General features: G+C 42.5%; 1 protein-coding gene across 1 annotated transcript in view; it reads right to left on the bottom strand.

Annotated features, from left to right (window-relative positions):
* The window catches only part of map3k21 (mitogen-activated protein kinase kinase kinase 21), a 23,910-nt gene extending 10,066 nt beyond the window's left edge, over window positions 1–13,844 (bottom strand). Inside the window, exons 1-2 of the mRNA XM_035663827.1 lie at window positions 12,060–13,844; window positions 74–254 (exon numbers count right to left, since the gene is read on the bottom strand). Of these exons, the coding sequence (XP_035519720.1) occupies window positions 74–254; window positions 12,060–12,852 (974 nt within the window). The 5' untranslated portion in view covers window positions 12,853–13,844. The remainder of the gene's footprint in view (window positions 1–73; window positions 255–12,059) is intronic.
* Window positions 13,845–14,204: the final 360 nt, after the last annotated feature.

Here is a 14,204-nt window from a genome sequence, read left to right as displayed (position 1 = left end):
GTCAGTGAAATTGAGTAAGAGTGGATATTATATTCTTCTTCTGGGTATGTGTGTGGTGTATGATTTGTCATACCCCCAGACATCACTGCCTTTGGAGAAGAGAGATGACTTGATGACCTCGGGGGCCATCCAGGAGTAGGTGCCTGCAGCTGACATTTTTGTGGTTTTGTGCCACTCCCTGGCCAGGCCGAAATCTGTGATCTTCAAGGTCTTCCTCCCGATGTCGTCATTCTCAATCTTTTCAAGTAATAAAACTGAAAAGAGGATACGAAGAAAGGGATACGTTAGAAGGCAGAAAACGAGGATAAATAAAGATACGCGAGGGAAAAGGGCATAAGAAGCAATGAGTGATTGAGAGAAAAGGAAAAGTGGAGACACGGGATCGGGATGAAAGTGACAGATGTGAGGGGGGATAGAAGAGAAGGGAGAAAGACGAGTGAAAGAGAAAGGGAGATACAAAGAGTGGGGGACAGAGAAAAAGACAACCGTGCAGGTGAGCAGATGATAGTCGATATTCAACGGGGCCAACAGGTATGCAGGTCATTTATTACTGTAGAAACAGAAGGTTGACAGCGTCACAAAGCACCTGTCCTCGGGTCCTAAAACTGTTTAACACATTAAAGACAGCCGGAACCCTCCAAACCTGCCTGTAACTCTACACCTGGCCTGAGAGCCCTGCCACAGTGAACCGCAACCCACTGACGTCTGAAGACCCTCTACACCAATCATGTGCTGAAGAGAAGAAAATGACTCACATGCAAATACATTTTTCTAACCGGTTCTGTGTGAGGACAAAACTGTGAACACAAAAATCTGTTTGGGAATGAGAAAGAGGATTTTAAGCACTTGAATCAAACTTCTTCAAGCGCTGTAACAGGATCAGTTTTGCTTTTCAGGTCAAAGTGGACCTGATGTTGAACTACATCATAATAAGCCCCCAATAGAAACCAATGTACATATACATGTTGCATTGTATTCTGTTTAATGTTAGTGTCGAATCCCTATATGTTCCTATATAACGGGGTGTATATAATTCTAGACCAGTTTTAACTCAGCTAGATACATGTTATTCTAATTCAATTATTTCATGATAAAATGTTTCTACTCCCTGAATTCAAAGCAAGAAAAATAAAGGAAACCCACATCTTTCAATACTTATTCTAAGGTAAAAACACAATCATTTTTATTTTCAGGTGATTATGGATGAATGAAAATATATTATTATATTACATTACTGCCAATAGATCCTTCTAAATGTTACACACTGGACTTTGGATGGGACAATTCAAATCCCTTTCAATTTTCAGTTAATCCACTAATTGATTGTTTCAGCTCTAGTAAAATGTACACATTTGAGTGAAAAATACAGAAATGTAAAAAAGTAAATGCGCAAAAACAATCAAATAAAAGACGTAAAACCACAGTGACCACAGTGCAATAGAGCAACCAGGCGACGACTGGGGAGGGGTAACATCTTTCTACTGTCAAATCTTTCCTTTCTACAGAAATAAACCTTCTTCCTTTGTGCTGATACACCATCTGCCAAATATTCAAGAAGCAGCCTTTTCCATGAAGTGGTGTATCAACAGCCAAAACAGACTCTTTGATCCTTTGATCCTCTTGGTATTATTTTCAACATTTGTTTTTGTCTCTGCCAAGATCTCCTCACATTACAAACTGTCCCATTTCATTATTTACATGCGGCCCTGACTCTGCAGGTCAGTGTGAACATGTCCTATCAGCTGTGTTGAAACTACAACACAGGAGTCTGAATGTCCCTTCAGGTGGTTTGACAGAGGTGTAAGAGTTTAACAGTATTAAAACAAACACGTGACCTGAGAGCATTGCTGGCACAAACGCTGTGGTAATATTCCCATGGGAAAAAATGATGGCATGATAAAGATACATAGTGCTGAAATACACATCAAGGTTTCTTCACTACTGTGTTACAATGTACCACTCAGGTGTTGCTCAGTTTAAAGGCTACAGTATTCAACAGAGGCTCTTTGATGTATTTGTGCAATGAAGAATGAGCTGCACGTTGTGTGCTGTATTATCACCGACGACCTTGGACTTACTCCTCCGCAGCAAAACTAAAACCTGCCAGCACACACGTATACACAAACACTAACGCACACACACTTCTTCAATTCTCATTCAGATGCAAACATGCAACTATATTACACTCGTGTACTTTTCTAATGACCATCTGAGACCCAGTTGGTATAGCTTACCCACAGTAAGCATACTGATCTTCAATCCATCATCCAACGACCAGTTACACAACAAATGTGTCAAGACAGGACCAGACCTACTGAAAGATGTAGGAGGGGTGGAAAGGAGGATAGCTGTCGACTTCAAGAAAAGATAGCGTGGTCAGATATTAGCTCTGAGACCTTGGGGCAGATGCATAAAACTCAACCGACTCAAAATCTGTGTATGCAGAAAACTGAAAGTGACATGCAGACTTTCCTTCTTGCATTGTACTGGCTCTTTTAAAAAAGCCTTTAATTGGCAAAAAAATATTTATCAGTTATACCTGTCCCACTTTTCCAGCCCAATACCTATACTCAACTTTCACAATAAAGATGTTCATACATGCATTACATTGATGTACATTAAATTATACTGTTCAAGGTTTATTTAACCGTGCCATTATAATACTATAATATAATATTAAGAAGCGACGCGAGCTGAAAGGATTAGTCGATTAATCAATCTACCAACAGAAATTAATCATAATATATTGATAATTGATAAAAGCAAATACACATCTGCAGGTTCCATCTTCTAAAGTGTGAGGATTTACTGTTTGTCTTTGCTTTATGTGATAAGGAACTAAATAGCTTTAAGATCATTGGTCAGACAAAACAAACTATTTAATGATGTCAACTTGGGGTTATGGACATGGCATGTTTTTCCCAGTTCTATAGACAAAATAACCAATAATCAATAATTAGAGTTAGAGTTACCTGCCACTGAAGATGCAACACAACCCAAGCAGCACTATTCCACACAGCCAATACTGTAACATTGCCTCGCTATACTATCTTCTGATTGGTCACTCATCGTTCACATTTGTCAGGTCACTGTACCAACAACAGGATTCATTTTGAATTCAATGTGCATTTTTAAAAATGTCTCACAGATAAACTTAATTCAAAACAACATTCTATACACGAATCTACAGCATGCTGTTTGACATTTTATAATATGCTGTGTTGTGTAAATCCAGGGTACAAAATTAACTTTCTTAGCTCATCTGCCAATGGCAGGTAAACTGTGAACATTTACCAACTACATCCTTGACTAAAATTAATTACCTCAGGTTTTGAGCCATTCTGGACCTTTTGAGGTTTATATTTTAGCCAGGATCTCAGGGATAACGCGTCATTCAGACGCCATCTCTTGCAAAAACACCAACCTCCCTGACTTTTCTCTTTGTCTACATGTTTTCTTTTTGGTGGGTTAACAAAACCCAATAATACTAAAAATAATAATGGAGATGTTCCTTACGGCAGAAACATCGGCAGACATTGTGTAAAAGGCACCAAATAGTAGTAAGCTGCTTTGATTTGATTTTTCCACCAAAAACAAAACATTGCTGCACTTGGTGCTTGGTGGTAATCATTTTTGACCGTCTTTCTTTATCGTATTTCTAATATTCTGCTATTCTCACTCCCAATTCTTCAAGTCTGCATTTTTTTATGCATTTTTCATTTCCATAGCACTTTGACTAAAACCACCAAAGTCATTCAGCTCGTCTACTGCAACCATTTTACTTAATTTACCACCTCAATAAACAGAAGAAACAGTTCTTTCCTTTAGACACATTAGACACAGTTATAGAGTGCGATGGTTAAGATTGTCCTGAGCATACACAAACATTTTCAATGGGCCTGAAATGATTTCAAGCAGCATTTTAACTGTAGTGTGACTCCTATGGGTCTCCATTAATAACAGGGGTAATGGTGCCATTACTAGCCTCGGGCACAGAGGGGATCCTCTACCCAGGCTGCAACAATAGGAATTCCATTACAAACAGGTTTCACTAGACCAATGATATACTCCTACTTCCTGTTGTCAAGTCCTCTCTCAGTGATTCCATAGATTCCTCCCAGCAGGCTCTGTAGGTTTATAATGACTTACGATGGGTTAGTTACACAACCTAGCAGAACGGTGGTTTTGGGATAAACCCATCTGCGTTGATTGGCCTATAGAATATCATGCCAAATACTTTCTTTGTAGCTCCATGATACTTCAGTGTCAGCCCTCTAGAAATTTCTGATAAAAGACCTTGCTCCCGTCTACATGACTCCATACTGACGTTATGCTACAAGAAACACCTTTGAACCTCAACCAGCCATTTTGTTTGAGTCTATTAGCAGCCAAGCTAACAACACAGAAACACTACATAGCCACTGCCGGTTAACCTGTGCTTCAATTGATAAGGTGCTACACATCACCACCCATCTATCCATTCATAAAAATGTATATAGATTTTAGATTTAGATTTTAAATAAATGCATATCAAATGAAACAAAGCCTCCCTAAATAAAACAGACCATGTGATAATAGTATTGGCAATTGGAGCTGCAGCTAAAAATGACTTACATGCCACATTTTTTATCAGTAATCTTTTGGTCTATGAAATGTCTGAAAATAGAAGATGCCCTGAAGTCCAGAGCTTTGTTTGCTATTATTACAGTTAAGTGACTCTCACAATCTGTATCTCATCACATTTTCTGAACTTGAATAATACTGAGATGATACTTTATATAATAACAGGTGTTAAAGGAGACAATCATCATCGTCTCCTCTTCACTAACTAATGGCTCACCTCCAGCAACACATGCCACCAGCCCTTCTTTGAAGTCCACCTCCCATGACCTCTCCACCCTATTCTAATCTAAGGTTTTCCAAGAAAGGTTAATCTCAGCAGGTTTTCAACAATGAGCTCCATATCAAATCATTTGGCCGGAGCCTTGTAATATAAGCCTGACCTAAAGGGAAAAGCCGCACGTTAAAACAGAACATTTAGTTTAATTGGAATTAAATTATTCTTTACGGCATCTCACTGGTTTCAGACATAGTTTACATTTTACATCCAACCAGGTCATTATGCAGAAACACTGAAAAAAAAAAGTAATGTGACAATACTTGGAATCATCGCTTGAAATCTGCATTAAAAACGCAGAAAAAGATGCTCCGGTTGAGGTTTTTGGGTCATCCTTAAAGTCGAGTCACAGGACAAACCCCACTCTGTACCGGAAAGAATCCAGTGGGGTAATGGAAACCTAATTAGTACTTGTGCATTTCATTATTTAAATCCCCTCTAAATAAGCCATGTTGGTAAATTTTAAGAACTGCACACTTGCATACTATGACAGTAAAATAGCTCAAGCTTATGCCAAAAGCACAAAAAGACTTAATTTTCTAAAACACAATAGCAAATTTCGAACTCGTCTATTCTACTGTTTTTTTCATAAACATGAAGCGACAAAAACATTTTTCTGTCCTACTCAACCCAAGTCTAGCACTCATCTATTTGGCAAGGATACTATATGGAAATTTAGGAAGTTGATGCTCTCAAATACTTGTGTCAGCTGTAAATACTCTGTTTACAGTCAACTATAGTGATCATTAATAAATGCAGCTGTGTGTAGCCTACAGATTGTTGTCATTACAGATTATTAGGATTGCCAGCTGCACATGCTACAAGTGATGTGTGAAACCCAAAAATAATATTTAAACGGTTCAGATAGTATAATTTCAACGACATTACAAATATCTTGTGAGAATTTGTAATCCTAAAAACCTTTGGTGTCTGAACAGGTTATAACTCAGACCGTATATTGTTTTTTGTGCTTTTTCTCAGTCCATATTTTCTCACTCTTTTGAAAAGACAGTGTTTTGAAGCGGACAACAGTGCAACGCAACTGGAGATGGATATGCCTTCAAGGCAAACCCCACCCTCAGTCAAGCCCCCCATTTAATTCCCCTTTCCAACAGTGGATCTTCAGGCAGAACCATCTTTCATGGTGGAACAGTGGGAAGATCAGAAGCAGAGCTGCTGCCTTCAAAGCAGGTCCCACGCTTCTTCCCATTGCTCTCTCCCCCTCAAGGTAAAAAGAAAAAATACACTTTTGGGGTTAACACTATCATTTCTTCTTTCTACAACAAACTAAGAGAAATAAGTTTGACTCCCTGCAACTCTACAGAAACTGAAAGAGGAAAGAAGAAGAGAAAGCACACCTGCAATACCATTGATTCAACTTATGTGTGTTCAGTAATATTAGACATTAAATAGTGTTAAATGTTTTTTACTGCCAAAAGTTATCATTCATGTGTTCATATGTTTAGTACTTTGCCTGAATTAAAACTATTTGGCTACAACCATACCTATAGTATTATATGCATGTGATACATATATCCAATATGCACCGCCAAGAAGAACAACAGCGAGCCTCGAAGCAGATGAACTACAAAGCCAGATCCATCTTTTAATCTCTTTCTCTTTAGTAACAGTGCTATGTGAAATGATCCTCCTTATGATGCTGACAATTAGATACAACTTTTAAAAACAAAACTGGAAATGGTTTGATCTACTACTAAAGCATTTTAAGCATAATCGTGAGCTTTCTTATATTTCTTTACAGCGTAGCTCAGCACGGTTGCTGTAAAGTGCAGCCCTCCTAACTTGACGCGGCAGTATTTTCGTAACTGTGCCAACAGACTAAGCATGAGAGCAAGAGGGCTTCCTGTAGTAAGCAGAAACAAGGCTGCTAAACATTCCCCGACTGGTCTGTCTCTCACTGTTGAAATGAGAGTGCCCCCAGGCATTCTGGTTGATGGGAAAAGGATCAGGGCTAATGGCTGGCTAAATCCATCTATCATGGTCGCGTCTCTCCGGGCCACTTGCTCTTTGTCTGTCCTCTTCCTCTTCTAGTTTGTGTCTGCTTAAGCTTGAATTCACCCATAACTAGGCTAATTGAAACATAACAAATGTTAAAAGGTGTACAGCGAGTGCGTTTTGCTGTATTAGCATCTAGCAGTGTGTTGGGGAGCTGCGGAGGGGATTGGTTGATTCGGAAGGCAGCTCTTCTCAGCTGTGGGCCCTTTTCCTTTTCACCCTTCCCTGCAACAATAGGTGCAGTCAGGGAGAGGTCATAAAAAACACAGTGAAAGCATCTCCACTCCTCCTCTCTCCCCTCTGCCCATTCTCTCGTCAGAGAAAAGACAGGCAGTAACTGTCTGTGTGTCACCAGGGGTAATTGTGGGAAGCCTGAGAAAAGTTGCCCTGCAACACCTAGTGAAGCTTTAGTAACTCTTCCTCCGTGATTCTACTTATTCCAGAAGTAGAGAGACAAGAGACAACAGAAAAATTATCTCTAGAGGGATACTTTTACTGAGCTACATACTACTCAGTAAAAGTACTACTAACTGTTTTCTCTCCTGTGGTGAGCTTGTTATGACCTAGTAACGCAAAACAGGGTTTAAGAGGGTAGAGTGGTTCACTGCACCCCAAATCTAGAAGATAACTAGGTCTGTTTAGCATTTCCACAGGTAACAGTGCAGCAGCAGGAGGACAGGTAAAACGAAATGGAAGATGGAAATTAGCTAGCACTGTCACTCTCTTAATTTGGGTATCAGGGCAGAAAATGTGCGATAGGCGCATCCCTAATTTTCCTTTTTCTTATGCATATTTTTAATTGCAACAGTCTTAGGCTGGTTGGTTTTATTTCAACCATAGTGGGACAGAAAACGCAGTAAAGGAATTTAACAACATAAAGATCCACCTTTATGTATCACCACAATCATGTAAAAATGATCACTATCCAGGATATACTTTTTAAAGTGACTTATAAGTGCATTTCTCACTTGCCACAACAGTATCATTTTGTTACTCGAAGAATGTTGACTCCCTTCCTATTTGGGCCACTTTAATCAGTCAAATATGACTGGGACTGCTGTGAAATAGCAATAAGATGATTAATGTGACTTACTGAGAAAACTATGATTCATCACAACAAACTTCCTATTTATACTTTGAACTTAAGCTTACTTTTGCGCAGTGTACGACAAATATGGAAATGGAAATAACACTTTCCGTGGCTGCAGCGACTGCCAGGCCCAAATAAGATCTGTCAGACGGTTATCATTCTAAATTCAACATGTTCTCTAAACGTATTATGTGTACTAATTTCAGTACTGACATAAAAGGAAATCCTTTCTGTGCTTCTATGACTTTCAGCCAGGTCTTCACAGATCTACAGAATAATGGGTGCGTGGACTGGAGAGAGAGAGACAGGGAGAGGGAGGGGAACACAGGGACAGCGTGATGAAGTCTAACAATAGCTTAAGATTGATGGGGGAATGCTGTTGCACACGCTCCAAACAGAACTCCATCAGTTTCAGCGCCGTTCAAGCACACATTCCTGGCATACTATCGCTCGCACCAAGATGTGAAACTCCAAAATTAATGTGGGTTACGCACGCTGGCTCAGGGCCGGGTTTCAGTGCGATTCCTTGCTCTTATCTACTGCTTTATGAATACTACCACTCCTAGGTGGAGGGAGAACGTTTAAATCAAAGTTGTGAGAGGGGAAAGAAGGAAGCGTGTGAAAGGATGCAGTGAATAAGACTAGCAAAGGAAGAAAGAAAACAACAAATTCTACAACAAAAGACTGTAATAAACAAATCCCTGAGAAGAGCTGAATAAACATTAAATGTATACATCTAACAAGTCACCACAGGTCACTCTCTGTTTCTGCTGACATTTAAGAACAATTACAAACACAAGAGCCATGCTTTTGCATTTAGGCGACATATTCCTTCAGTACAATGAATACTGCAAGTATAGACTGTTCCTCACAGCTTGTCAAATTAGCAAAGTGTTGTAAACATGGAAGCAGAACTCTGAGCGTGCTTAGTGACGTCTGCTTGACATGGAGCCACTGTCTAGAAGCAACTGTATTGCCCATATTACTTTAATCAATGCATATGTCAATGCAACAGTATTAGTAAACAGTGTTTGGATGTAAATGGAGCTCTATGACACACAATCATTCACTAAATCAGGCTGCAGCTAGACAGATAATACTTGTTCGCGGGATAAATTCTTTGTTGGGGTTGAAGTTTGTGGAGAAATATGAAAAGGAAAAAAAAACTCCGGCATTATCCTTTAAAGTTTTGAAAATTGTGTCCAAAGAGTAAGGAACAAGGGAGGGAAGGTAAGGAAGGAGAAAAATAACGAAGTAAGAAGGGAAACCCCCTCAGTTTGTGGCAATAAAAGAGTACCGCTGCTCTCTGGGAGATTAAATATGAACGGAACAAAACAAAACGAGGGCTTTGAGACCCTCCGAGTCCTAGCCATTCTTCTGGCCACAGTAGCCTAGCAACCGCTGCTTGACCAGTCCATTGTGCAAACGTATGTTAAGCTTTTATCCCTCATTAGCAACATTCCTCCCTGCAGGCTGGGATTTTACAGATTAGGTTGAAAAACACAAAAGAGATTGGACAAATCTTGCTGACTTCCAACATATTACTTTACAGGCTAATCATTGATCAAATAGCTGTATGTTTGTCTGCGTGGAGCATGTGTACACTGCAAGCTGATAAATGACAGGCTGAGTCGCTGAGTGAAGATGGAGAAGTTTAGTTCCACACATGTACCTGTCTGTGTCCTCGTTTACCCTGAGACTAAACACTGAAGAGAGAGACAGCCACACCAGCAGATATTCTGCTCATTGAATATTAAAAAAGGGACAGATTGCTGATTAACAACCACTTATTGCCATGTATCCATTTTCTTTTTACCCCCTGTGTAGATAATTCTCACTCCTTTTATCCCTTTAGACTGACCCACGCACACACAACGCCAAGACAAACAGACAGCAGCCCCACACCAGCAGATGCAACAACTTCTCTAAGCTGCATTATTCTAGGTTTTTACTGGGAAAACAACCCAACACACCACAGGGTGCCATTTGAGTTTGTGTGTAGGAGAGAGTCCTTTGTGAACTCACTGCCCTGGTTTAAAGCAAATACATACAGCTTCTTTCATTGTCTCTTTATTAGATAAGACTGTATATTGACTACAGATGTTCAGACTTCTGACCCTGGGACCATCAACTACCTGAGACTGGTAACAGTGTTGTTGCAAACGCCAACTGGCAAACTGTCTGTCTTGGTCTTATTTTATGGTTAGGCACTAAGCGGTGGGTGAAATGTTGAGTTCCCAGGTTCCACACTGTGAAAGGTCTATTATAAGTTCAGTTTTAAATGATCTCTCTTCACCTAAAGCGTATGCTGTCTCTAGGTCACAGTGAAGTGGCAGGATAAACATACTAACTTGTGTTCGCAGCACTGTGCCCGTTCGGGGGAAGCGTTTGTGTATGTTCACCAAACATCCGATTAACTCAAACTGTCTAAACAGCAGTTAAATCCTTTCTCTCCATCTGCCCTATAATTAACACAAATCTCCCATCTTAAATAAGAGACTACTTTGAGGGCTGGGCTCTTCTACACCGTTTACCACATGGCCTCAGGGGCATCAAATGCTCATCAATCACTTTAGAGTTAACCGTTTTGTTTGAAAGGTTCTCGAAAAAAACAGAGAGTGAATTCATTTTACTTTCATGCTGGAGAAAAACTTGTTTTAGTCTAATGGACAGACTGTATTGAAACTATATTCTACATGATGGGTAATAGCTCTGGAGTTTTTTTAGATCAACCACAATGTACTTTTATTATTTTACTTCGTGGAAGTTATAAATAGACTGTAAAACTGGTTGTGAGGATTGACGAGGTGTAAACTTTTTGTCATCGCTCGCACGATCGCTGCCGTTTATTAGCTGAAACTATAAGTAAGTATACAAGCCATGTTTGCAGCAGTATATATATACGTTATGAGTACTACCCACATGCAATCTTTATCTTTTATACATCAAACCGTGTCTTAAGCTGTTTATCCTGGAGGGTCGGGTCTGTGTGCATTTGAAATGTTTTGCCTCTACATGCACGCATTGACTCTCAAAGATGGAGATAAACAGACATCAGTACGACAGAGCTGCTCCCCACATGGCCCCCGCTTGATAAGAGTCTCAAAGGGAGAAATAGAGTCATATTACACACATAAAAACACCTGAGTGGAAGTGGGTAGCCTGTGTCAGTGGGTATATGACTCGGACTCTTTTTCTCACTGAGTCCTGTCCATTCATTATTCAGTCCTGGGAAACTAAAGTTTGCTGGCCTGTTGTCAATAACAAGTTCACGGAGGAACTAGTTAGTTAGCAGAAAAAACTCAAAAGCGAGACCTGCAAATACTCCCAGGTCTTCCAAACACGACATGCCTTGGGAAAATACAGAGAAACTCCCCTGCTGAATAAGCGATCCTTCCTTAGATCCTTGGACAGGCTCTCTGACTCCTTTTTACCCTCTGACCTCTGCTCTGGTTGGTCAAGCACATGGCCTGACAGTGCGCACAGTTATGTGTTATGTGTGTGTCTGGTTATGTGTTTGGTAAATCACTGGCTTTTATTTGAATAACATTTCAGCTCGGGGTGGAGAGGGGGCTGGGAAGGTGTGTTTGTGTGTGTTTTAGGAGGGAGGGAGGGGTGAGTGCAGGGAGGGAGGGAGCGGAGGGGGGGTTCGGGGGGAGGAGGCAGCTCAGCTGAGCAAACTGACTTTATTTCACATCCTCTCGATGGTATCCCCCACCCACAGACCTTTTTACACCTCCTGTTAATCCACCCTGCGTAAAGGCCAGTGCTGTACCCGTGATGCTGTGAAATATATGCGAATTATTCGGTTTCGGAGGCTATAACGAGAAAACGGTGTTTTCCTGAACCTGTAATTAATGACACACATTGAGAGAACTGAATTAGATTAGATAAGAGTCTTGCTTTAGAAGCGGCTGTAGGGTGAGTTAACGCTGGGCTGCATGTGCAACAGGTGGGTGTCTCTGTCGTGGTCCCCCTAAAGCTTAGACTGTCCATCCTAACGGAACTCATCCGTCTCAAGCACACATTCAAACACACACTTCAATCTTTGCTTACTGTTGCTAGACTTCAGGTCACGATGGATAATGGGTACCACGGCCTCCTCGTGCAGGTAGTGCATCCCGCGTGCGATCTGCACGGCCCAGTTGACCAGGATGTGAGGAGGGATGCGCCTTCCGGTCAACACCCGGTTCAGTGTCCCGCCTCGGGCATACTCCATGACCAGGCACAGGTTGGGCTCCTCCAAACAAACCCCCTCCAGTTTAATAATGTTTGGGTGCTGCAGCATGGAGAAGAGTTTCGCCTCTTGTTTAACACCGCCGGCGGTGGCTGCTATGTCCTCGTCCGGGTCTTGCCGAGCCGCCTTCACGGCAACCTCCTGATCTTTCCATGTGCCCCGGTAAACTTTGCCAAATCCACCCACGCCTATGATCTCCTCTAGCACCAGTTCACTGAAAGGGATCTGGACAGGGGAGCTCGGGACTTGCTCTGGGACCCCCACCGTCCCACTCGTAGCGGGCAGACGGTAAATAGCGGGCTGGTAGGTGACATAGTTGGAGGGGAAGATCCCGACCCGGTGGTTGATTTTACCCGTCCACCACCCCTCGTCCCCGGAGATCGCTGCGTCCTTGGACAGGACCTCCACCACGTCCCCTCGCCTGAGGCTGAGCTCGTCCTCGCCGCTTGCCTCGTAGTCATATGCGGCTGTCCACAGGGACCGAGTCGGGCACAGCGGGGCAGAGTGAGCCCACGACCGAACTGTGGGGGGGTCCGTCCAGGCATGCTCCCCGGTCCCACCGCCGCCCGGCCGCCCTTCACCGTTTGGGAAAGCGGCCTGCGAGACATCCATTTCTCGGTGGCCGTAGCGGCACCATAGGGTGCAGAGCTTTTATTTAGAGCAAAATGAAAACTTTAAACCCGTAAAAGGTCACTTTTAGAAATCCTCATGCTGTCACATGTACGAGACTAGCTGATGAGAACAGAGAGGAGCCCCCTGTGCAGCCCACGGCAGAGTCAAACCGCGTCCAAAGTCCTGGGACAGACGGCGTCTACAGCCCCGTAACGTTATCCACGTCGCCACTCCGATACCGTGAGGGTCAACAACTACCGTGAGCCGGAGTACTTTCAGCTAACGCCACAACTTCATGTGCTGACGGTTAAACAGCAATATAAAGTGAACACGTAATGTATTAATACTCAATTAATCACCGCTACGAGAGAAACATCAGCCCTCAGCGACCCACTCTCCGGTTTCTGCCCAATGCTAACGCGGACGAGCTAAAGTTAGCTCTCACCGATGGAGCAACAAGTCTTCGCAGGTGCCGCACAGAGGTGCACCTGCACCGGCCGCTCCGAGGGGGTAAAGCGACGCTCCGAGGGACGGGTTTCTCTCTGGAAGTCGCCGGCAAATATCATGTAATCGCCGAAGCCCGAAATGTAAAGTTCGCCGTCTGGTTTGGGGACTTTTTAAGAGGAATTTCAACTGCATTGGCTAGCGGGTTAGCTTAGCATAGTGCAGCCCGTTGAGTAGTGAGAGTTGAGGCAGTGGGAAGAGTTGGAAGAGTTGGCTCCTCTCAGCTTCAACATCGGTTATTCCCAACTTCGTTGCTCCCTCGGGGACATGAAGAAAAGTTGAACTGGTAGAAAACACATCAAACATCCTGGTTTTAACTGCAACGACGCGGGAATTAAAAAAAACAAAACGTGAAAAACTTGAGGGAAAAAAAAAAACAACTAAAATCCGTGAGCTTTAATCAAAACAACCCCCCCACCGCCAAACGCAGTCGGACCCAGCAGTGCTGTACGGAGGATCTGGGACTGCTGCCGCTGCTCTCGCTGCTGCCTCTGCTGCCCTCTGATTGGTTGGGCTAGGACACGTGACGGCCGCAGCAGTAGATTGGGGGAGGGAGGGAGGGAGGAGCTACTATAGGAATGTGTGAGGAGAGCGCGCCTTCAGGGAAATTATGGGAATAGTGGACCATATAGGATGACACACACACACACACACACACACACACTCTTACTCCTTCCAGCCATGTGGACAAGAAAGTAACTCTATAGTGAGAATACTACTACTACTACTACTTTGTCCGAGTATTTTGTCCAAGTAGGCATACAAGGAATGTGACTCCGGTGTCAAGTGGCTCTCAGTGTGCTTACACACAGTGCCAGGAACAAATGTACAAGGAGAGACACAAAGAC

This window comes from Morone saxatilis, unplaced genomic scaffold, assembly GCF_004916995.1.
Source record: "Morone saxatilis isolate NCDOM2014 unplaced genomic scaffold, NCSU_SB_2.0 Contig19, whole genome shotgun sequence".
In the NCBI taxonomy this organism is placed as follows: domain Eukaryota; kingdom Metazoa; phylum Chordata; class Actinopteri; family Moronidae; genus Morone; species Morone saxatilis.
This window is presented reverse-complemented; position numbering and strand designations above follow the sequence as displayed.